This window comes from Polistes dominula, unplaced genomic scaffold (genome assembly GCF_049000335.1).
Source record: "Polistes dominula isolate Pdom_NZ unplaced genomic scaffold, Pdom_raw_medaka contig_20, whole genome shotgun sequence".
NCBI classification, from domain to species: domain Eukaryota; kingdom Metazoa; phylum Arthropoda; class Insecta; order Hymenoptera; family Vespidae; genus Polistes; species Polistes dominula.
In genome coordinates this window covers 1,134,891-1,159,723 of record NW_028301147.1, presented here as the reverse complement: position 1 = coordinate 1,159,723, position 24,833 = coordinate 1,134,891, and the positions used below count along the sequence as shown (strand labels likewise).

The following is a 24,833-nucleotide window of genomic DNA, read 5'->3' as shown; positions in this document are numbered from 1 at the left end:
AGTAAATGAAAATTATGTTAGCTTGTAGCAACTTTTCCATCGTCATTTCACAAAAGTGTATTGGTTTTTATAAAATGATTGAGAGGTGATTTAAAATATGTAGTTTCAATATATATATATATATATATATATATATGTATTATTTAATTATTAATATAATAATAAATTTTTTAATATGATATAATAATTATTATATAATTTTAATCTTAATTTTTTATCTAATTTTAATTTTATTAATTTTAATTTTATATTTAGCTAAATTAATATTAATATTTAATATTATTTATAATATTTATATAATAATAATAATAATAACAATATTTAATAATTAAATTTATTATAAATATTAATATTTAAAATTAATATATTCAATTATAAATTATAAATTATTTTAAAATTAATAATATTATATATTACAATAATATATTAATAATATCACATACTTAAAAGTTTAATAATGTGATTTAAGTGAGAGAGAGAGAAAGAGAGATATTTCTATCTCTCTTTCTCTTCTATTTTTTCTTCTAAATTAAATCTCTTTTATCTGATTAATTTTTTTTTTTTAATTTGTTCTTAACAAATTAAGATATATTTTGTGATCAGTATTATTTCGATAACACGTGTTTGCCGTGTGTCATTCGCATTTTTCAAAATAAATGTACGTCAACTTGTCCAATGCACGTAGCATCGATTTTTTTTTAATTTTTTTTTCTTTTTTTTTTACTTCGATTAAGAAAAAAAAACCATTGAAAAGAGAGAGAGAGAGAGAGAGAGAGAAAGAGAAAGAGAAAGAGAAAGAGAGAAGAAAAAGGATTATCTGACTTTACGTTTCTATATGCGTTTGAGTGTGTAATACGATAAAGAGTAGTCGCATGACTTTGATACTAGGATAAATCGATTTATCTTTAAAGAGAAAGAGAACGAAGACATCGAATCCAAAGGTAAATCGAAGAAAATTGTAGGAAATCGTTAAACGTCACTGAACACTTTTCAACTAGTTTGATATATCGAAATCGACATTTCAACCAACCTCTTCTCTCCCTCACTCCCACCTTTTACATCTTTACTTCCTTCCTTCTATTCATTTCATTTTATTTCATTTTATTTTCTTATATTTTATTTTCATTTATTTTTGTTGTTGTTATTTCAAAATCACTTTTGATACATTTAATTGCAATAATTACTTTTGATATGATGAGTACTACTTTTCATTGATTTATTATACATCTTCTTATTTCTTAATATATATATATAAATTACGTGTCACGTTGTTTGTCCGCAATGGACTCCTCAACTACTAAACCAAATTTAATCAAATTTTACACACTGTATGCAGTTTCATCCAGCTTGAAAGATAGAATAGTTAATATCTCAATTTATAATCGCAATAATTATTAATTGACTTAAAGACGTGTGTATCGGACTGATTGTGAGTTACAGCAACGCGTGACAGGGCACCCCTAGTATGTATCTATATTTTTTTTTATTATTTTATTATTTATTATATTTTTATATATTTTTTTGTTATTTCAGAATCACTTTTAATCTACTTAATTGCGATAATTACTTTTCATAAGACGAGTACTACTTCCCGTTGATTTATTATACATATATATATATATATATATATATATATATATATATATATATATATTATTATATATATAAAGGAGTTTCCTACAAAACTTCTCTCGTAACAAGTTTTAATAAACTTCCTGTAGTTAATCCTAACTAGAGAGAGAGAGAGAGAGAGAGAGAGTCTTTTAGCCCAACGAAATAAATTTTCGAATGGGATTTTCAAATCTAACCCCACCCTTCAAACTATTCTCTCTCTCTAATTTTCTTGTTTATAAAAAACTGGCCCTTGTTTTTTTTAGATCAATTTGAAAAAAAAAAAGAAAAAAGAAAAATTCCCAAATTGCAATACGTCGACGTATTTTATTTGAGTTTGGAAAATAACCCATTCCCCCTTTTTTCCTGCCATTGAAAAACAAAAATTCATACAAAAAAAAAAAAACCAGAAAGTAAAGTCAATCACCGAAGTATATTTAAAAATAAAATAACTGTATAGACGAGTGTTATTAACGAATGAAAAAATAAAACAAAAAGTGTATTTCGTTGATCGTGGTAATTTTCATTGTTTCATTTTTATCCCATAACTCCTACCAACCTCTACCCCTACCATTATCAACACCACTACTGCAATCACCACCCACAGAGTTGTGAATGATTATAATTAAAATAAATTCCAAAATTGGATATGACGATGATAATGAAAATATGAGATGGATAGATATCGAATGTACTTCGAATATAATGTCGTTCTTGAGAGAATTGAAAATCACATAACTGTCGGTAACAACATCATTCTCTCTCTCTCTCTCTTTCTCTCTCTTTCTCTTTCTCTTTCAAATGCATTTTATATACAGGTTGATTCACCAGCTCTTGTTATTCAAATAACTCCGAAAATATGACAGTAACAGAAAAGTTGATAAAGAACAAGTTGCATACCAAATTCAGGACTACAATATGACATTAATAGTTTTTTTTACTAAGTTGAGTAATTTTCAAGATTTATTGTTTGTTTAAATACAATGTTGCATTCTGTTGTCGCCACTGTGGCGACACGACACGCCAGCATCTAGAAACAACATTGTATCTTTATATGGGTAGGTAGATACAACACAACAACAAATACAAAACCTGACAATGACCAATAAAAACCTGATATAACTCTGACACAACCACAATGTTATCAAAACGCAGAGGATTTGTATTGTGGTCGACTTGTTCGTCAGTTTTTACCATCGTTGATTTTGATCTTGATTTGATAAAAATATTAATGTAACTTTCGTTGTAATTTAAGTGGCAATTACTGATGAATCACCCTGTATATGTATATATATATATAACTAGTATATTCGTTTTGTGTATTCGATGTGAGGATACGACCGATTCCAAATGACGTTTCGATTTTACCTATGCCGATCGAATTACTGGATATATACCACCCTATACTGGCCAACGATATCCCTTCTTCACACACACACACACACACACAGACATACACACCCCTGAACACCCCCTGCACACACCCTGCATTCCGCATATCGCACCTCAAACCCTCTTGCTTTATTGACTTTGCGTTTTGCATACGTAAATACGGAAAAAGTATGGGTGTATCAATTACGTGGAAAAGCCGATAGAAATACGATCCACTTATTTGCTGTGCAAAATGCAAAAACCCACCCCCTTCCCTTTTTTTTGTTTTTGTGTTTTTTATTTTTTTCTCATCGCGTTCACTTTTCCTACGATAAATCCGAGAGTAACTCCGACTTACTTTTCTTTTCTTTTCATTGCTTTGCTTTGCTTTTCTTTTCTTTTCTTTGCTTTTGATTTTATTTTATTTTATTTTACTTTCACTCTCGTAAGTTTGAAGAAAAGAAAATAATATTTTTCGATTTGTTGAAGATTTTGTTTTGTTGGTGGTTTGTTGTTAAATTGTTTGGTGTTTATCTTCGTGAGTAATAAAATATAATCTTTTATTAATTGAAATAGAATTTTTTTTAATTGTTTAATGTTTCTTAAAATTGTTAATTGTGCATGTTTTAGATTGTCAGTAATAAAATATATGTAATCTTTTATTAATTGAAATATAATTTTGTTAATTGTTCAATGTTTCTTAAAATTGTTAATTGTGCATGTTTTAGATTGTCAGTAATAAAATATATGTAATCTTTTGAAATGAATTTGTAAACTGTTTGAAACCACACACATATGTTCTACATTTTTTATTTATAAACAATTACGTAATATTGTGCATCCTGTATATATATATATATATATACGTGGTATTAAAAAATTATTTAAACTAAAAGAGAGAGAGAAAAAATGATGCATATACTGGACATTAAAAGTAAACAGATTTAAAACCATTGAAAATGATTGGTTTTTTTTTTTTTTTTTTTTAGTGATACGAGTCTTCGTTTCATAAAAATGCAAAAAAATACATGGTACGCGTATTTAAAAAAAAAAAAAAAATAATATTTTTATTACGAATTTGCATTGGACCAAAAAAGAAAAAAATGAACAAACAACAGAGTAAACAAACCAAGGTTTATATTTTTTTTTTTATCGTAATATAACTTTGCCCTATCGATCAATGCCATTTTTACTGCATATCAAATTAAATTAAATTAAATTAAATTAAATTAAATTAAAATAATGGAGAAAGAAAATTTATCAATGCAATAAATACAAAACAATTATTCCCTTTAAAAATAATCTTAAATAACATTAATATAATAATAAATAAATATATAAAATAAAATAATAATTTAATTGTTTATTATATCGTGTTAGGCTCAAAACTTTTCAACCCTCTCACATAAGACTCAGAATTCAACAAAAAAAGAAAAACTTTACAAAATTTAAAAATTTAAAAATCATTTTAAATCAAAAATTGTAAAGTTCATTAAAAAAAAAATAGTTGGCATCTATCGAAGGTTCTGATTAAGCCCTTTTTAAGAGTTATTTGTTATCGAAGGTGGGACAACAGATAAAAAATAGAAGAAGTAAAAAAAAACATCTGTCGAAATGAGAGAGTGAGAGAGAGTGAGAAAGATAGAGAGAGAGAGAGAGAGAGAGAGAGAAAGTTGGTCTCGTTTATCGATCAACCTTCCTTGCCCTTTTACCCCCTTAATCCCACTACCTCATTCCACCCCCCCCCCACACCTTCCTCCTCTTCCATCGTTCGTTCTGTCTGCTTTTCTGGTTCCAGAACGTCCGAATTAGATGTAACTTTGAAGAAACGGAATTCAGAAAAGGATCTTCTCTCTAACTCGTTTCACCTAGCATGTTTTTCTACGTTACGGAGGATTGATCGATGTTTTTTTACCCATCAAAGAATCGAACTTTAGCATCGATAAAAAAAAAGAAGAAGAAAAAGATAGTAGAAAAATCCTTTTAGATCTTTTTCACTGGTTTTTTTTTTTTTTTCAGCACATGTCCGTTTGTTATACTCCGTTTGTACGTAATCTTATCGATTATGGTAGATAAAAAACATAAAATAAATTGTTTGTACATACACTCGAATAAAAAAAAAAAAGTATAATTAATTATAGAGAAAATTATTCGATTAATTGAATTTTTATGGTACACAAGTAAAAACCAAAAAAAAAAAAATTAGAATCATATTTGTTTTGATCCTTTGATTTTGAAATGCAACGCATTTAAGTTCTTTTTCTTTTTCTGCTGTATATATTTATTAAATAATATAAAATAAATTATATATATATATATATTAATATATAATTTAATTATTATATATAAAATGAATATTATATAATTTAATTTTAATATAAAATAAAATTTAATATAATATTAATTATAATTTAATATTAAGGGTTCCACATCTGTTACACAACCTTTCACGTAACTACAAAATTTTGTTCTTCCAAAATTTCTCAGATATTTTTATTTTAGCAAAAGAACTTTATATGCCACTTAAAATCGATACAAACTTTTCTGGACAACCCAATATATGTATTTGTATTATTATTTTTAACGAGATACGAATGAAGATTGGGTAACCACATAAGCTCTACCTGGTCATCAATTTATCTACATTCTATTACACCTGACGTATCTTTACATCCTTGATTATTCTTGTCTCTCTCTCTCTCTCTCTCTCTCTTTTCTGTCTCTTCCATTCTATCATACACATACACATACACATACACACACACATAGATTGTTCGTCCATGTGTATCTAACTATACCAATCAAATGTTCTATCATTCGTGTAAGTGAATGCATATGCAGGTGGAAGTGCAGGTCACTCGTTTGTTCACTCGTGCGTGTCATTAACGCGAGTCTTATCGATTTACAATATCGATACGATCCGGATACGAATTTTATGCAAAGAGACAGGATAAACTATAATATTGGAAAAGGATAATAATGTTCACGACAAATAAGTTTCTAATATAATTATAATAATAATAATAATAATATAGTTTAATTAATAATTATTATTTTTAAGAATTTTTTAACTTTCTATATACGATCATTTTAAATTTACAAATTAATGCAATTTTGCTAATCATTTAAATTGAAAAATATTATCACAATTTTTGATATAGTATAATAATAATAATAATAATAATGATAATAATAATAATATAGTTTAATTAATAATTGATTTTTATTTTACATATTTCCTAACTTTCTACGATTATTTCAACTGATCAAATTAATACAATTTTGATAATCGTTTAAATTGAAAAATATTATCATACGAATTTTTGGATAATAAAATCAATCCTTATCAATCTTATCAATAAACCTATCTTTATTTTGTTCTGTTTATTTCTTTAATATGTACATTTATCATACAAAAAATATTGATAGAAATATATAAAAAAAAAACAACGGATTGTTATACGATTGGTCCAAGGTGGAGGAAGACCTACAGTTATCTTTCAAAAGAAGAACAAAAAATACTCGTACATGGAAAAAAATCAAAAAGAAAAAAAAAAAGAATAAGAAGAAGAAGAAGAAGAAGAAGAAGAAGAAGTGAAATTCCAACTGGAAATCGTTGTACGCTTAGCATGTAGAAGGAAAAGTGGAAACGGGCTTTTGCCGATTTTAAAGTGTAGGAAGAGAAGGAAGAGGAGGAGGGAGAAGAAGGAGGGAGGAGGAGGAGGAGGATCGCTGAGTTTTTCGAGTGTAGTGTGTGGTACTGTTAGTCAGAGTATAGTACGAAGAGAAAGAGAGAAGTGTGGGTGGGGAGAGAGGGTTGTAGAAGGCAAGGCAAGGCAACGAAAGGAAAGGAAAGGAAAGGAAAGGTAAGGGGGTAGTATAGAAAGAGAGAGAGAGAGGGATGAGGGTGAAGGTGGGGGTGGTGCGCGCGCGAGAAGAAGCGGAGAAAGGGTGGGTGGGTGGTGGCAGAGAGACTAGGTGGTTGGTGGTATAGTTAGTTGGGTGGGGGAGGGAGGACTAGGAGAAGGGACCAGTAGGCACGAAGGTGGGATCGAAATTTGTGGAGTAGGGGTAGGCGGTTATGGTTCTGGGGGTGGTTGGGATACCAGCTGAGAGCAGTGCGAGTAGGTCACACCGTCGACCACCAGTGGCAGTCTGCGTTTGGCAAACGGCTCGACTGTCCATCGATAACAGTCAGCAAACTATTTCTATCTCTCTCTCTAATTCTAACTCTAACTCTAACTCTATTTTCTCTCTCTCTCTCTCTCTCTCTCTCTCTCTCTCTTTCTTTCTGTCCATTCATTTTCCTATTCTTTTGTTTTTTTTGTTTTATCTTTCTACGTGTGCTTCTTCATCTGTTCTTATCTATCCCTTATCTTTATCTATTTCCTATTCTTTTCTTTCTTTTTTTTTTTTTTATTTTGAGTTTTGAATTTGGATTCCAAAATCAAATGGTTTTTAATTTGAAAAAATTCCCATTCCACAATTTTGAGTGTGTGGAATTTTCTGCTGATTTTGTTTGGTTTGTTTTGTTTAATTTTTTTGTTTTTTTTTTTTTTTCAAATGTTCTTCTTCTTCTTCTACTATTTTCTATTTTCTTAATTCTTATTCTACTTGTCTTAAACTTCCAAATGATTTTGAATCCTTTTACTCATACGTTCAGCAGAACGAACACGACGATGATCACAAGAGGAAAAGCCTTATTTTACGTTTTTGGAACGTACTTCCGTGTAAAGGCTACCTTTATCACCACCCCCGTCTTCCCCCTAAATTCTCCACCTACCACTAACCGTTGAAGAAAATCAAGGACGCTTTTGTCGTCCAGTTTTTTTTTCTTTTTTTTTTTTTTGTTCTTTCTTTCTTTTACTAGTACTCGTTTTTCCTCAAACATTTCTACCTTTTAACATATACCAACTTCCTATCCACTTTTTTTTTGTTTCACTCATTCTTCTTTATACTCGTCTCTGTCATTTTTTTTTTTTGACAGAATTTTTTGTTGAGACCACATAAGTCCAAAAAAAAAAATAATAATAATAATATGAAAAAATAGGAGAAAAATGAGAAGGAAAACACAGTGGTGGTCTCAAAAAAAAAAAAAAAAAAAACATTTCATCCAATCCTCTCTTCTCTCGTTGATTATCCTTAAATAATAAAAAAAAAAAAAAAAAAAGAAAAGAGAGAGAGAGAAGAGAGAAGAGACAGAGAGAGAAAAGATAAATAGGATAACACATACACATACACACATATTTATACTCTCGTTGAGAAAATGAAGATTAAATAGAAGTCAGAGATAGAATCAAAAGATATTAGGGAGTCAACAAATTGTGATTGAGATCTAAAATAAAAAAATCGAGAGAGAGGAAAAAAAATGACAAAGAGAGAGATAGAAATTTTCGCGTATTAATAAAGTACACGAATTAAAAAGAAAAAAAATTGTTTATTACGCGTTATTTATTTATTTATTTATATATATATATATATATATTACAGTGAACTATTCGGTAACGGCCGGTTTATCGACGAATTCCCGCGCAAGGATGACGAGAAGAAACAAAAGGATTCAGTTTTTCGTTTTGGTAGACTCGTTTGAAAAATAAAAATAAAAATAAAAATTAAAAAAAAAACACGCATACACGCACACACGTACGAAATAAAAAATTAATTCGACAAAATAAAGAAAAAAAAAAAAAAGTATATATTATATAGGAAGAAATCAAAGACGAAGAACACGTCGAAGATTTTCTTGACGAACTTTTTCTCGTGAACCTGGAAGAAAGAAAAGAATAAAAGAAAAAAGGCAAAAAAGAAAAAAGAAAATAAAACGAAAGTGTGTGAGAGTGTGTGTGTGTGTGTGTGAGAGAGAGAGAGAGAGTGATAGGGGGGATACGTTATTTACTCTACATTTTCTTCCCCCCTTTCTACTTATACTTCTACTATTACTAATACTAATGTTATATTAGTTTATTCTACTAATTGTGTGTGTGTGACACTCGTATGTACTGAACACTAAAAAACAAAGAAAAATAAAAATAAAAAAAGAGAGAAAGAGAGAGAGAGGAAAGATAGTGAAAGTGATGTTTGTTGTTTTTGTTGTTGTTCGTTGTTCGCATTTAATTCCTCTCTCTTATCACACGTTTGAAGAACTCATGCTACTTTGATAACACATTTGGTGTTGTGTGTCATTCTAACAGTCACGTGTGTGTATAATACTTCTTTCTCATTCGTTATTTATACTTCTGCTGCTAGAATTTTTCTTTTTTTTTTTTTGGGTTTGTCTTCTTATCGTCTTAAAAATATTTGTGAATATTGAAATGATAATCGTGTTGATAATAAAAGAATACAATTAATTGAACAAGCGTATAAAACGCGAGTTAATAATTGATTGTTAATTTTATTGTTATCGTTGAATCGTTGTTGATTGAAAAAAAAAAAAGAAAAAAAAAAGAAGAAGAAAATAAATAAATAAATAAACGAATAAAACTCAGGAACTTTTATTGTTTCTTTTTTTTGCGTTGATTAAACGTTGATAATTAAACCAAGAAAAAGAGAAAATATAATTGGATGAGAAAATAGTTCGATATTGGGATAAATATTGATTGATTAAACAATAAGAAGAAAAATATGCAAAAGCAAAGTATTTATTACTTACTTTTGTACGATAATTGAGTAAATCGTTGAACAGTTTATAAAAATAAAATCAAATAAGGAAGAAAATACATTGTGTAAGAAAAAGTTAATCGTCGAAGATACGAAAGGAGAAAGAAAAAAAAACATTAAAATCTTGAAGAAAATTGAATCACTAATCACTATTGTCACTGATCACTATTGTCTGATATATTTAACTTTTTTCTCCTTGTTTATTTTTTTTTTTTTTTAACACAAAATACTGAACTAAACAAACAAACAAACAAACGTAAGTGTGATAGCTGAAACTTTTTTAAGTCACTTACCTTTAATCGTTTGTGCAACTTTATTCCAATGGATATCGGAACGATAAGACCATCGAATGTTCGATACGCTGCTTTAGAAAGAAGAAAATAAAAAAAAAATAAAATAAAAAGAAAAAGAAAAAGAAGAATCTTTCTGGAACTGGAATAAACGTTTTTCCGAACGAATCCAAAACGATAGTCAGAAAAATAAAATCCAAGAGAGATAGAAGAAAAAAAAATAAACGGATGGATTATTAGATAAAAAAAGGGTGAAGGGAGTTATCAAAGAAGAAACTTATAGTCATCTATATCGAATAGAAAAAAAAAAAAATTTAACAACCCATTATTCTTTGTTCCAACTTTTCTACACTCAACCATTTGACAAATCCAAATTCTTGATTTAATTATTTTGTTCATTTAAACGAACAATAATTATTATTGAACGCGGAATTATTAATCATTTATGTAAATTTAATTTTTGATAAATAGAAGATACAAAAATATTTGATTTAAAAATAAAAGTGTGTGATGAAAAACACATAGAGTGTTATAAAAGAAAAATAAATAAACAAAAAGCAGAAGAAGAAGAAGAAGAAGAAGAAGAAGAAGAAAAAGAATAAAAACAAAACATTATATATTTTGAGTACATATAAATATATAGATGTATGTGTAGTATCTTTTTGACATTATTACAGAAGTAGATAAACGAATCATGAGACAGGAGAAGTATACAACATCGAAAACATCGAAGATACGAGCTCATGTAGTGGTGAAAGTGGCAAGAAGTGTCGTAAAATATACCTCAGTAGAAAGATAAAAGTCATCGAAGATTACACACCTTCAGAAAAGGGTTTTCTAACCATCTACTACTACTACTACTACTACTATTACAACTATTACGGACAACCACCATTATATAAATCGTAACACACTACTTGAGTACCACCAACTAAACAGAAAGTTAAAAAAAAAGAAAGAAGATACAAGTGTGTGCTTATGTGTGTGTGTTTTAGTGTGTTATGTTGTAGTAACTCATTCTCATAAGTAAGAGAGTGAGTACTTCTAAGAACGGTAACTTTTTCTTTTTTTGTTTTTTTTTTTTATCAAACACTTTGTCCCTTTTTTTGCTATCTGTGGATATTTCTCAACGTTTTTTTGTTTTTTTTTATCATCGTTACCCTTTCGATTTTTATCGGATCATCAACGACAATAACTATATTATCAATAACAATAACAGTTACAATAATAATAATAATAATAGTAATAATAACGATTGAAAATGGAGATCGCTGCGTCAGCTATGTTGGATGGTTTGAAGAACAATCGGATCAGCAAGTTGGCCCTGTCAAGATTCTTGTCACAAAGTCTGTGAGTAAATTAATTCAAATTAAAATAAAGCAAAAAAAAAAGAATTTGTTTGAAAACAAAACTTTGTCAAACAAATGATAAAAATTAAATAAAATATATATGTATATGTATATATGTTTGTGTATGTAGAAATATAACGAAAGAAACTAAAGAGAATAGGAAAGCTAGTTAAAAATAAAAATAAAAAAATAAAAAAAAATAAAAATACAAACACATAGCAAAATATATTACATATACATATAGGTACATATATATATATATATACATATATGTGTCAAAGGAAAAATTGTATTTTGTTTTTTTTTTTTTGGTTCTAACAAAAATATGTTTTTCTTTATTATTTTAGGGTGAGAATAAAAATAATAAATATATATATATATATATATATATATATACATATACTTCTGTCAAAATAAAAATTGTATTTTGTCTTTTGTTTTTTTCCAACGAAAATTTGTATTTTTGGATTGGGTTTAAAAATAATAAAAAAAAAAAATAAAAAAGATATATAGGACGTATAGGATCGTTTTCGTGGGGGGTGCTGGGAGGTGGGTGTGGGAAATAGGAAAAAATAAAATAATCAAAAAAAAAAAAACAAAACAAAACAAAACAAGAAAATAGAGAAACGAAATGGAATGAAACGAAACAGAAATGGTAGAGTAATAGTAGTAGTAGTAGTTGTAGTAGTAGTAGCGTTTGGTGATCGCCGAGCTCGAAAATAATTCGCTTTGACGAGGAAGTAATGAGAACCCTTCTCGTCGTAGTTTTCTGTGTTCATCGAGTCGTGTACGGTCGTTGATTAATCGTTCGGTTTCTCTTCTTTCTCCTATTTTCTATCGTTTTCTTTTCTACCCTTTTCCCTTTCCCTTTTACTCTTTTTTTCTCTATCTGTTTTTATTTTCTCTCATTTTTTTTTCATCTTTCCTCTTCTACCCCTCCTCCCCCCTCCTCCCTCCCTTCTCCCTCCACATTTTTACTTTTTTACAATTATTTTTCCCTTTTATCACCTTCCGCTATAAACTTTTGTATTATTATTATTATTATTATTCTCATAGAATCTTCTTGCGTGTAATGTGTTTTTTTTGTTTCTTTTATAAATTCTATCACACGTTTACATGCACTCCTTTTTTCATTATTGTTTTATATCTTTTTGTCTTTTTTTTTTTTTTATCGTAAAATTAATCAACTCGAAGTTAATCCTTTTTATCTTTCGATAAACAACAAACCCCCATTTTCTTTTCTATCCACTTGCATTTATCATCAATGCATTTTGTGCATGCAACATTGTCATACGTGACATGATTTTTGATTACATCATTTTACTTGAATTTAATTATTATAATTAATATTTCAAATAATCTCGACTTATTTCATCTTCTTTTTTTTATCTGTGAAAACTCGCAAGAGAAAAGAAAAAAAAAAAACAAGAAAATAAAACATAACACGTGAAGTATTTAATTATTTCAATAAATTCTATTTCGTCGAAATAATGTTCATATTAATTATTTCAATAAAAAAAAAAAAAAAAAAAATCGTGATATATAATAATATAAGTATATAGTAGTTCTAAAAACGATCATCAATCCCCCTGAAACGTAAAACGATCGATCGTGTTCGAGAGTTTAAATACGCGAGTTACGTAATGGCACTTAGACCGCGAACGCGAATGATAGAAAGAGAGATAGATAGATAGAGAGAGAGATAGAGAGAGAAAGAGATAGATAGATAGAGAGGGTAGAAAGAGTCACCCTCGAAAATAGGACAGCTGGTGAGAAAAAATAGCACTCGAATCTCTTCGTAGATACGTTTTTTTCTCTCCCCATTCCGTTCAATTTTTATCTCCGTTTCATCCCCCAAAGCGTAGATCGAACGTGATGACCCTGTGCTCCGAGATTCGATCCTTTTGGCTAAGTATATATATACACCTTTTACCAAAGTCGATTATTATACTCTCTTCTTCTATATATATATTTGAACTAGGGGTGCCCCGCCACACGTTGCTGTGGCTCACAATCAGTCCGATACACACGTCTCTTTAAGTCAATTGCGATTATACATTGTAATATAAACTATCCTATCTTTCAAGTTGAATGAAACTGCATACAGTGTGTAAAATTTGATGAAAATCGGTTCAGTAGTTTAGGAATCCATTGTGGACAAACAACGTGACACGTAATTTTTATATATGTATATTAGGATATTTATTTTATATTTTTTCTTCTTCTTTACTTTTCTTGTATTTTTTCAATATTTATTTTCTTTCTAATCAAACAATATTACGGTGACTTTTTAAATATTTCATCATACTTTTACAACATGCGTTTTATTAGCCAATAGTTTACTCGTGTGTGAGATATAAAATATTTTTATTATTTTAAAGTTTGATATCAATTTTCAACAAAACTACAGTACGTTGAAAGATGGTATCATTTAGTACGATGATAAATTATTTTTACTCTTATTTACCTGTACGTTATATCTATCTATGTGTTGTATAAGATGAAATAACAGTGATGTAAAAAAGTTAACGAGTATTTCGTTGAAAGTTTCTAGAAAATGACATGTAATAAAATATATATATGTGATATTAGATTTAACTCGTTTGAAAGTTATTGGTTATAACGATAAAAATAAGAAACATTTATGATTTTCTAACTGTACGAGTCATCATTATTTTCATGATCTAATTTAGAAACAAAGATAAAAGAAATGAAAGCATAACGAGTGGTGAACGAGCATAGGAAGAACTTTGTCTCGATTAAATTAAATTTAAGATAAGAGAGAAAGAGAGAGAGAGAGAGAGAGAGGGGTTGCATTATTAGATATTTTACTAGTTAGCTATGTAGCTAACTGTTTTCGCACGTTTAAGTAGTACAAGTCAAGTATCTACATATATTTTCATTTATTTAAGTAGTACAAAGTCAGGCATACACCGACAGAGACATTTAAGTAGTACAAGTCAAGCATTCATACGTAGTCAGATATTTAAGTAGTACATGTAAAGTAGTAGTACATATAAATTGTCAGACTATTAAGTAGTACAAAGTCAAACATCTGTATAGAAGTGGTCAGACAAATGTACAAACATTTTTATTAATTTTTGAAATGTTCTTTAATACATTGATATAATTGATTGTAAAAATAAAAAAAAAAATAAAAAATAAAAACATATTAGATCGAAGAATTTTTTTTATTATCCAATCGTAGGAATTAATTCGATTACGTTTTCCGATTAGTCGACGAACGATCATTGATGCGTTTGTTCGATAAATTCACTGATTTCCTGCTTGTAGGTCAACGAAATCCTTAGAACGTTCTGACATTCACTAGATATAGATAGAGAGAAGGGAAAGGGATGGGAAGGGAAAGGGAAGGGAAAGGGATCTATTGGGAATTTCGAAATAACTTGGACACTCTCGATACCTATCGTTAATTGCATTTTCCACGACGTCCGATCTTGAGTAGGCTCGGCAAACTATACAAATCTCAATCTTCCATACGTTCAATTGAATCCTATAATACCACATATACAAACACACATATACACACACACACACAGAATAAAGATATATATATATAGAATATAAACCTTGGTGGCATTGAGAACAATTTTTTTAATAGACATACCTCAGAATATTTTTCTCTCATTGAATTTAAAATTAAAATTATAGAAAGAGTACTCGTATAATAATAGAATATATTTCAAATGGTATCTATGGGGTTTTTTTTAAATAATTAATAATTTTAATAATAATTGTATAATATAATATATAACAATAATTATATAATATTATATATAATAATAATTATTATTAAATATAATTTAATAATTTTAATAAAAATTGTACCAATATAATATATAATAATAATAATTATTTAATATAATATATAATAATAATAATTAACAAATATAATTAATACCTTTTTTTAAAAATAATTAATAAAATTAAATAATAATTTTAATAATTTGTAATAATAATAATAATTTAAATAATTCAACCAATAGGTGTATTATTAATATTTTTGTTGGTATTTGAAATTAATGAAAGTAGATTCGTGCAACACAATTTCTTCATCCTATCTCTATAAATATATTACACAGATATTTATATACACACATATATATAATAAACTATAATATAATATACTGTATATATGTATGTATTGGATATCTCGATTTGGTGCAAATTGCAGTTGAATTATAAATTTCTTTTATAGGATAAAACGTCAGGTAGCTTTATTGAACTTGCCGGGGTTTATAATGCTCAATTACAAACTTTCTTTCGCGATAGAAAATTTTCTCTCTCTCTCTCTCTCTCTCTCTCTCTCTCTTTTGGTGAGAAAAGTTATGAGAGGAGAGAAGAGAAGTGAAGTGAAGAGAGACGACGACAAAAGGGTTAAACTTTTCAAGTTGAAAGATCCTTTCACGTTTGCCAGTTTCGTGCTGCTGCTGCTTCTGCTTCTGCTTCTGCTTCTGCTACTGCATTTCACGTCGAATCTGTTCTCCCCATGCAATTTAAAAAATGTCACCATGTATGATCATTTATCACGATTTTCATTTCACACCCTAACACCTCCCTCAAACTTTTTATATATATATATATATAGATATTTATATATTTTTATTTTATATTTAAATGTGTACTTACCTTGTATATAAATGCATTCATATATTAATATATGAATATGTTTGAGATTAATAATAAAATTGTTTACAATTATTATATTTATTATAACAAATTAATATATTAATGTATTATATAAATTTATGATATTATTATTATTATTATATTTATTATAACAAAAATAATATAACAATAATAATGTGTTATATTTTTTTTATATATGTGTTATATAAATATATATAAATTATTTTATATATAATATAATTAAAATAATATAATTAAATAAATATATAATTTAATACAAATATAATATTTTATAAATTTAAATATTTAAGAAATTATTTTATATACCTATATATATATATATATATATATAGATAAATTATTTAACATAACAAATTAAATCAGTGGTATTTTTTTGTAAATCAAATATTCCACGATAATGTTTATAAAATTATAAATAATAATTCTTTCAACCTACATTAATTTATTATACATACTATATAAATGAATAGATGTATGCGAGGGTGTAGGTTTCGAGTACGAAATGGAATGGCAGGGAAGAAGGAGAGGTGAAAGGTTAAAATAAGTTTAATGACATTTAACAAATCGTATCAATCTGTTATGAAAATGTTGTGGAAAATATTACCAACCTACTATCATTAAAATACCCATTAGATATTTTACCAAAGCTTATGCATTTGCATCATTTATAAAAAAATAACACAACATCAAATGCATACAACATACATTCGTGTTACTAACCTATGTACGTGTGCTAGTTTTTCAAAATAAAAAACAAAAAAAATTATACTCGTCACAGATAGAAAGGTAACAAAAAAAAAAAAAAAAAAATAAAGATAAAAAGATATAAAGAAAGAGAAAGCATAGTGTAGATAGGGAAAAAGATAGTAAATGCACGTGCCAGTTTTGTTTGATAATCTTCAAAGAACATGAACGAAGTCAAAGAGAATTCGTGAAAATGTATAGAATGTGATTCGTTCGTACGATCACAACATTCCTTGGGATACTTTGAAAAACCCAAAATATATACGTTGAGTTGAGAAAGATGATAGGTTGAAAATATTTTGCAACATGTGAAAAGATATCTTTCTTCTTCTTCTTCTTTCTACAAATTTTCTCTTCTTCTTCTTCTTCTTCTTCTTCTTCTTCTATTTTTCTTCTACTTTCGTTCCTTTTTATTTTTTTTTCCCGATTTTCGTCAATCGATTTCACACCGTGCATTTTCACGCTCCCACGAATTTCCTCGAATCATCTTTTACCCCTTCTTCTTCTTCTTTTTTTTTTTTTATTATCCTTTGACACACTTTCACCCCTCACTCCAACCCCACCCTGCCTCGTTCTTCATTTCTCGTTGTAGTAGAAAAATTTCACGGTCGTTTAAGTATTACCGGAAACGGTGCATTTGCATTTCCTTCGGACGCATCCTTCGTAAGGAAAGGAAAGTGGAACATTATGTTCGTTTTCAAGTTGAGATGTCACATTTTTCTTCATTTCCCCACCCCCTCCCCTTCCGAAGTAATTTGTTCTCATATACTATCATCTATATATATATATATATATATTTTATTTTATTATATCATTTTTGTATGATCTATCATTATATTAAAATTCATTTAGAATTTTTTAACACGTTCGTCGCCATGGCACCGTAAATCGGAGACGGGCATGCTTCCCCCGGGGGCCCTGTCACCGTATACGGTGACGCTCTTCTTGTTGAAGTTTTGCTTTTTTTGTTGTTGGAAAAACATCACATTTTTCATTTCGTAACAACATTATTTTCGGTAATTAAAAGATAGTTTTATATTTTACTAGAGGTGCACCGCCACGCGTTGCTGTGGCTCACAATCAGTCCGTACTCCGATTCGCAATAAAATAATATTGCGATTATAAATTGAGATATAAACAATTCTATCTTTCAAGTTGGATAAAATTGCACACAGTGTGCAAAATTTTATTCAAATTGGTTTAGTAGTTTAAGAGTCCATTACGGACAAACAACGTCACACGTCATTTATATATATTAAGAAAAGATATAACCATAATACTCGGGTCGCATTATTGATATTTCTACTTATCGCTTTTTTACGTTACGACGCGTACGACAGTCGAATTTTGGGCCTGACCAGAAACTCAACCGAAACGGACTGGCCGACGAACGTGTTAAATATTTCGAAACACGAAAATATATGACTTACCACCACTTTTATTATTATTGTCACATATATGTTGGAAAGAGATAGAGAGAACATCATTGAAGATTTGTTTAGGCGAATATTTGATACTTTACGAAAAAAAAAAAAGGGTTACATTTGTTATCAGTGTAAATAAAAGTCAGTTTTAAACGCAATTCACGTAGAAATTTATAACGATCAAAGATTCATGATCGTTTTACGAATTAGGAATCTCTTGATAACATACATTTTATAAATAATATCATTTTAACAACATTGAATACATTTACTACGTTTTATTTCATCATGAAAATGCATATCATGTATTTAACATTAACTTTATGCATATTATAATAACAAATTTTCAAATAATTTCTACGATATTCTACCCCAACCCCCACACAAACATTTGTCTTCTGCATCTATGTGTGATTATTCATTGTATGAGTGTATATATATATATATATATATATGTGTGTGTGTGTGTGTGTTTGTAGGGGGTATCTACATGACGGTGTTTTAAACTGCACGATGTACACAAATCGTCAGGCAATTTTCAGACGAGCAAAACGCCAGAGTACGATCAATGTGTGAGCTTATGTATGCATCTCTTTCCCTCTACTTTACTTTCTACTCCCTACACCACCCCCTATGAGCCTCCACCCCCCCCCCACACACCCACCCCACCCCACTCCTCTTTTAACCTTCTCTTTCTCTCTCTCTCTCTCTCTCTTTCACGTATCAGGACGCGTCGCGTCCTAGTTCGCTGTTATGTACGTACACACCGATTGCCTTTAAATCCTCGAAGCTTAGGCAAACCGAACAAGACTTACTCGCTTTACTCTTAACTTTTCCTCGTTTTAATGTTGCAACACCCGTTATATTATATAAGCGTGAAAATGTTCAAGATGATAGCTGGTATTAATGAAATTTTTTAATATTATTTAATTTAATATTATATTAAATAAAATATTTATTGTACAATTTTTATATTATTTAATTTAATAGTATATAATTATATAAATATTGTAGTATTAAATATTTAAATAATACATTTTTGAATTAAATTTAAATTTGTATTTATTAAATTTATATAAATTATATTAAATGTAGTTTTTTAAATTTAATATTATATAATATAAAAATTTAATATATATATATATATATATATATAAATGAATAATGGCATATATTATTTCATTTTCTTAAACATAAAATGATCCTTTTACATATTTATATTTGATAAGAAAATATGAGTTCAACGAACGTTTAAATAAACCAATCGACTACCAACTCTCTCTCTCTCTCTTTCTCTCTTTCCTTCTCTTACTTTCTTTCATTTTTCAATGGAATGAATAGGCCTTTGATTCTTCCATGCCATTGACTCGCAAATTCAATTTGTAATGGCCGAATCCTTCGTTAATTGATACGATAACAAAGGTTCATAGATATATTTCATACTTCGTTCAACTTCGAGTTGAAAGAACACAATCTTTCAACCTTTCTCATCTAATATTCAAACATAATCATCTTATTCTTTTTTTTTTATTCAATTATCCATTCCTTCAATCGATCTCTCAAGTTGATCTTTTATTACCAATTAAAATAAACAAAACAATTGTTTAATTAAATAGTAAGTTCGTGAACCTCTTTTATTGCATAATATTTCATATTAATAAATTGTTTGAAATTGTAGTTCGAAAATGTACGAATATTGTTGATAGATTTGTCGAATAATAAAAAATTCGTAATTGTTTTAAGAATAAATAAATTAATAATAAATAAATAAACGTTCATGTTTCGTTTTGAAATGTGTAATATTCCAAAAAAAACCAATTTGTTGGAATTACGAGAACACTTTATGAACTAAATTTAATCAGAATGTTCATGTATCGTTTTGAAATGTGTAATATTCCAAAAAAAAAAAAAAAAGAAAACCAATTTTGTACTTATATTTGTTTTGATAATAAATAAAAGAAACTACGAGTACACTTTGTGAACTAAATTTGATCAGAATGTTCATGTTTCGTTTTGAAATGTGAATTAATATTTCAAAAAATAATTTCTTGTTTCTTTTCTTCCTTATTTTTTTTTCTTTTTTTTTTTATGTGAGTTAGTAACATTTTTAATAATCCAAATTTATCTCACATTCAAAACTAATATACCTTTTGCATATACACACACTCATACAAATATTACATATGTATATATATATATATATATATATATTTCTCATACATACGTTTTCTTCGAATATAGAAAGAAATTACATTATCATATGGCAAAAAGGGAACTTTAAGGTACGACACAAGTAATCAAATGAGAGTCGAATTTTCATGCAGAAATTCTCCCAAACGAACCATACTGATATCATCCTATTTTCTTCTTATCTCAAAACTCGCAGATTAACGTTGAGTTTAATACGTGACTTTTGAAAGAAAATCTATTTTTAAGTGGTCACACTTAAGATTATTAATTGACTTACAAACTTTCCAATCTAATTTTCTAATCATTTCTTCTTTTTCTTAATACTTTTCATTTCTGAACGTTTAATCAAATGAATTAATGATTAATAAATTAATGAATGAAACATTGAATATATATATATATAAAAAAATTCATATTTTCGTATTTTCATATTTTGTCAATAAAATTATTAAACAATTATTATTAATATAAATATTGATACAAATGTATATTTAAAATGTGAACAACAATTTGATTAATCATTTAACATTAATATCAAATTTCGTTCATCTTGGTTTGTAAAACATATCAAGCTATTTTATTATTATTATTATTATTAAATTAATATTTATTTATTTTATTTATTTATTTATTATACCAGAAACAAAAAATAATTTACATAGTAATAACAAGGTTAATCTTCTTCTTAATGTATATAAATTACGTGTCACGTTGTTTGTCCGCAATGGACTCCTAAACAACTGAACCGATTTTAATTAAATTTTGCACACTGCATGCAGTTTCATTCAACTTGAAAGATAGGTTAGTTTATATCTCAATTTATAATCGCAATATTATTTTATTGCACATCGGAGTATCGGACTGATTGTGAGCCATAGCAACGTGTGGCGGGGCACCCCTAGTACATAGTAAATCCTACAAGAGGTAAACATAATTACTTGTATATAGGCTGTGTGTGTGTGATACATACTAAAATTACTAATACTTAAAATTAAGAAATATAAATAAATTGAAATAACATTATATAAACTTTGAAATAATTGTTAACAGTGATATATCAGTCACATATTATATTTTTTCATATTTACGTTTATTAGAGTATATTAATTACATTTAATTAATCTTGACCTATCATAATTATCGATTAATTTATTTTCATTTACATTTTTTATTTCGAACAATATTAATAACAACAATAATAATAATAATTATTATTATCATACTTTTTACATAATATATTTTTCTCTCTCTCTCTCTCTCTCTCTCTCTCTCTCTCTCTCACACACACACACACACACATACACTTTGACACAATTCTTTTATATTTTTATATCACTGATAATAAACCTATTACAAACCATACAAAAATTTTCTGATCTCTTTACGGTTGTTTAGAACAAAACGTGCGTGAAGCTTTAACGTTGTAAAAAAAAAAAAAAAAAAGTCCAGAGAGTGAAAGAAAGTGGAGTGAAAGAAAGAGAGAGAGAGAGAGAGAGAGAGTGAGAGAGGGTTAGAAATAAATCTTTTCCCCTTCCAGTTTGAAGAATGACTGACACGATATCGAAGAGGTGGTAAGAGAAAGGGGTGGAAGTAACACTTTACTCATAAAGTGTTCCTTTCCGAGATTAACTTTGAGTTACAAAGTCCCTATGACTAGAGAAAAAGAAGATAAGTGGTGAAAGGAGGTGGGGTAAAGGGGGAGGCGGGTGGAAAGGGGGTGGAAAGGGGAAGTCCAGGTTATATGAAATCGATTGATTTTAATCGTGCGTGTTCAATGTTCTACCTACGTGTTATTTATCTACGTTTATAGATAATTTCGTTTCATCCTACTTTGATTATCTTTTTTTTCTCTCCTTATCGTAAATAAAAGAAGAAGAAGAAGGAGAAGAAGAAGAAGGTGGTAGATGTTTTTATATAGGGGATGGGAGTTTTATGAGGGAATGAGAAGGAAGTGTGTAGGTGGGTGCAGGTGTGTATGTGTGTGTGTGTGTGTGTGATTAAAAAATAATAAATTGTAAATTTAATCGACTTATGGTTCGACGATATATCGTTTTCGTGTTCACCAGACTATTTACTAGAAGTTCTAATTAAATAGAAAGCTTTTAGGGTGGTTGCTTTCGTTGTATCTTATTACGTCACATCAGATTTCTCTCTGGGTATCGTTTAATAATGCAATTTCAATTAGCTTAAGGTTGTTGTAGTACTCGGAGGATACGGTCACGCATTTATTCTATTTCTCAGGTGTGTAAGTTCATTTCTCAGGTGTGGAATATCGCACTGATTTCTTTTTTTCTTTTCTTTTTCTTATAAGATTGAAATGCTATTCTATTTCTGTCATCCTTTAATTGATAACTAAATTACAAAAAGATCGATTGTTCACGTGATACTTGTGTGATTATTTTGTTTATAATATTTTCGTACAATTTGTTTGATAAAATGTTGTTTTTTTTTTTTTTTTTAATTAGTTGACATTTTTGAATGTATGACGTTTATTTTAATGATTTTATGAAGTGACGATTATTTATTTTCTTCTCCTTTTTACTTAATTGTATATAATTTTATTTATGGATACGACGGGAATGTTTATTTAAAAAAAAAAGAAAAAGAACAATATTTATTGCGTGAGATGTTAGACGAAAATTATATTAACGACAGTCGGTAATATAGGAATACACCGATATAGAATAGTGTCGGTAAAATCTCTTTGAAGTTTTCCAAAAAAAGTATTGCCATCCAATGGGAAAATTGTTTACACATTTCTGCATTATATTATCTTTCCTTTTCGATTACGTTTGAAATTGATAATATGCAAATTAAAAGCAAACACGATAATTTATTTATTTTTAATTAATTTTATCACGGTCAATTTATTTTTCACGAATAAAAAGAAAAAGATAATTTCTAACCTAAAACGTGAAAACGAATTCAAGTGGACGAGTCACATGAATAATAAAAAAAAAAAAATAATTAATCAGATCTTAAATAAATTTTAGAAATATTTTAATAGTTTAATAAACCTTTTATGAATTTACAGTATTGAAATATGTATAGTACTATATTATAGTACTATAAATAGTATTTAATTTTTAATTTTTTTGGTTTTCTTTCTGTAGACGAATCGTAACATTTGAAAAGTTGTTTACTGCGTTGAAATAAACCGATGCAATTGCTTGTGAGATGCACTTTAACCCAATTAGAACTCAGACATCAATTCTACCCCGTTTTGTTTTTTCTATTTTTTTTTTCTTTTTTTTTTTGTATAGTAAGTGATGAAGGGAAATAGAGGTTAGGAAAAAAAAAAAAGAATAAAAGTTTAATAACAAATAGAGAACGAAGTTGAGAACGCTCAACTTCGGACCTTCAAATGCTGACCTAAATATCTTCATAGTATGTATGTATGTGTGACGTAAAGTGAAGGGAAAAGGGATGGTAATGGGGCTGTATACGAAATAATAATAATAAAAAAAAAAGAAGAAGCAAAAAAAAACCAAGTAGAAAATGAAGAAAATTCGTAACTCCTTCTCCCTGATATTTTCGAAATTAAAAACTAAAAGTGGAAACTTTTTATGTGCGCATCATCTCAGCAACAGCATCAGCAACAGCAGCATCAGCAACAGCAGCAAGCATACGTTTTCACCTACTCTTTTTTTTTCATTTACACACTTCAACAAAGAATAAACAAAGCTTAAAACATAAAACGAGACTTTCTTGCTTTCATTGAAGAACGGCATCGATTGGTTCGTCTACGATGAATAACATTCGTCCTTGAACGAACGCGACATTGAAGTGGACATCTTTGTGGATGATGCAAAATTATTTGTTTTTTTTTTTTTCTTTAATTTTTATTCTTCATCTTTTTTATCCGGTTTCTTACTTTTCTTCTTTTTTCTTTTTTTTTTTTTTACGATTAAGGCTAATGAGTTTCCGCGACCTGACTCATCTTTGAAGATACATGACACATTATTTTTTCCCGGAAAACAAAATCAAGGAATATGGATTATTTATTAGTCATTTTGATTTTAAAGTATCAATAATTTGATGATTGATCAATTATTTCATCATCTTCATCGTCAAAAGTACCACGTTACGAATTATAGGTTAAGTTCTGTTTAGTTTATTTTTATGTTTTTAATATATTTTTTATATATTTAATTATATTATTTAATATATATTTTTTATATTACCTATATTTTTGTTATATTTTTTATATATATACTTATATTATTTAATATATATTTTATATATTACATTTTTAATATATTTCTTATGCATTGAATTACATTATTTAATATATATTTTGCATATTATATTTTTAATATATTTTTAATATATTTTTTTATATATTTTGTTTCTATCTCTTTTTTCTACGATTACTACTACGAGATTATAGATAATAGATAACTTCGTTGAAAGAACGAGTTTGTTATAACGAGCTCACATATGCGTGCCACGGTGCCTTGCCATACTACATTTTTTTTTTTATCAATGCAATTTATGTTTTTTTTTTATTATTTTTCTATTTAATT

At 27.9% G+C, this 24,833-nt stretch overlaps 1 protein-coding gene across 7 annotated transcripts in view; it reads left to right on the top strand.

Annotated features, from left to right (window-relative positions):
* Positions 1–24,833, top strand: part of Syt7 (Synaptotagmin 7) — a 176,496-nt gene that overhangs the window by 100,061 nt on the left and 51,602 nt on the right. Inside the window, exons 1-3 of one of the 7 annotated variants that reach the window (XM_089177093.1) lie at positions 7,040–7,175; positions 8,473–8,558; positions 10,607–11,279. The exons of 5 other annotated variants lie outside the window; for them this stretch is intronic. In XM_089177093.1, the coding sequence (XP_089033219.1) occupies positions 11,191–11,279 (89 nt within the window). In that variant the 5' untranslated portion in view covers positions 7,040–7,175; positions 8,473–8,558; positions 10,607–11,190. Of the gene's footprint in view, positions 1–7,039; positions 7,176–8,472; positions 9,180–10,606; positions 11,280–24,833 lie in introns of those variants that run through there. One more of the 7 variants, XM_089177092.1, reaches the window with a different exon arrangement.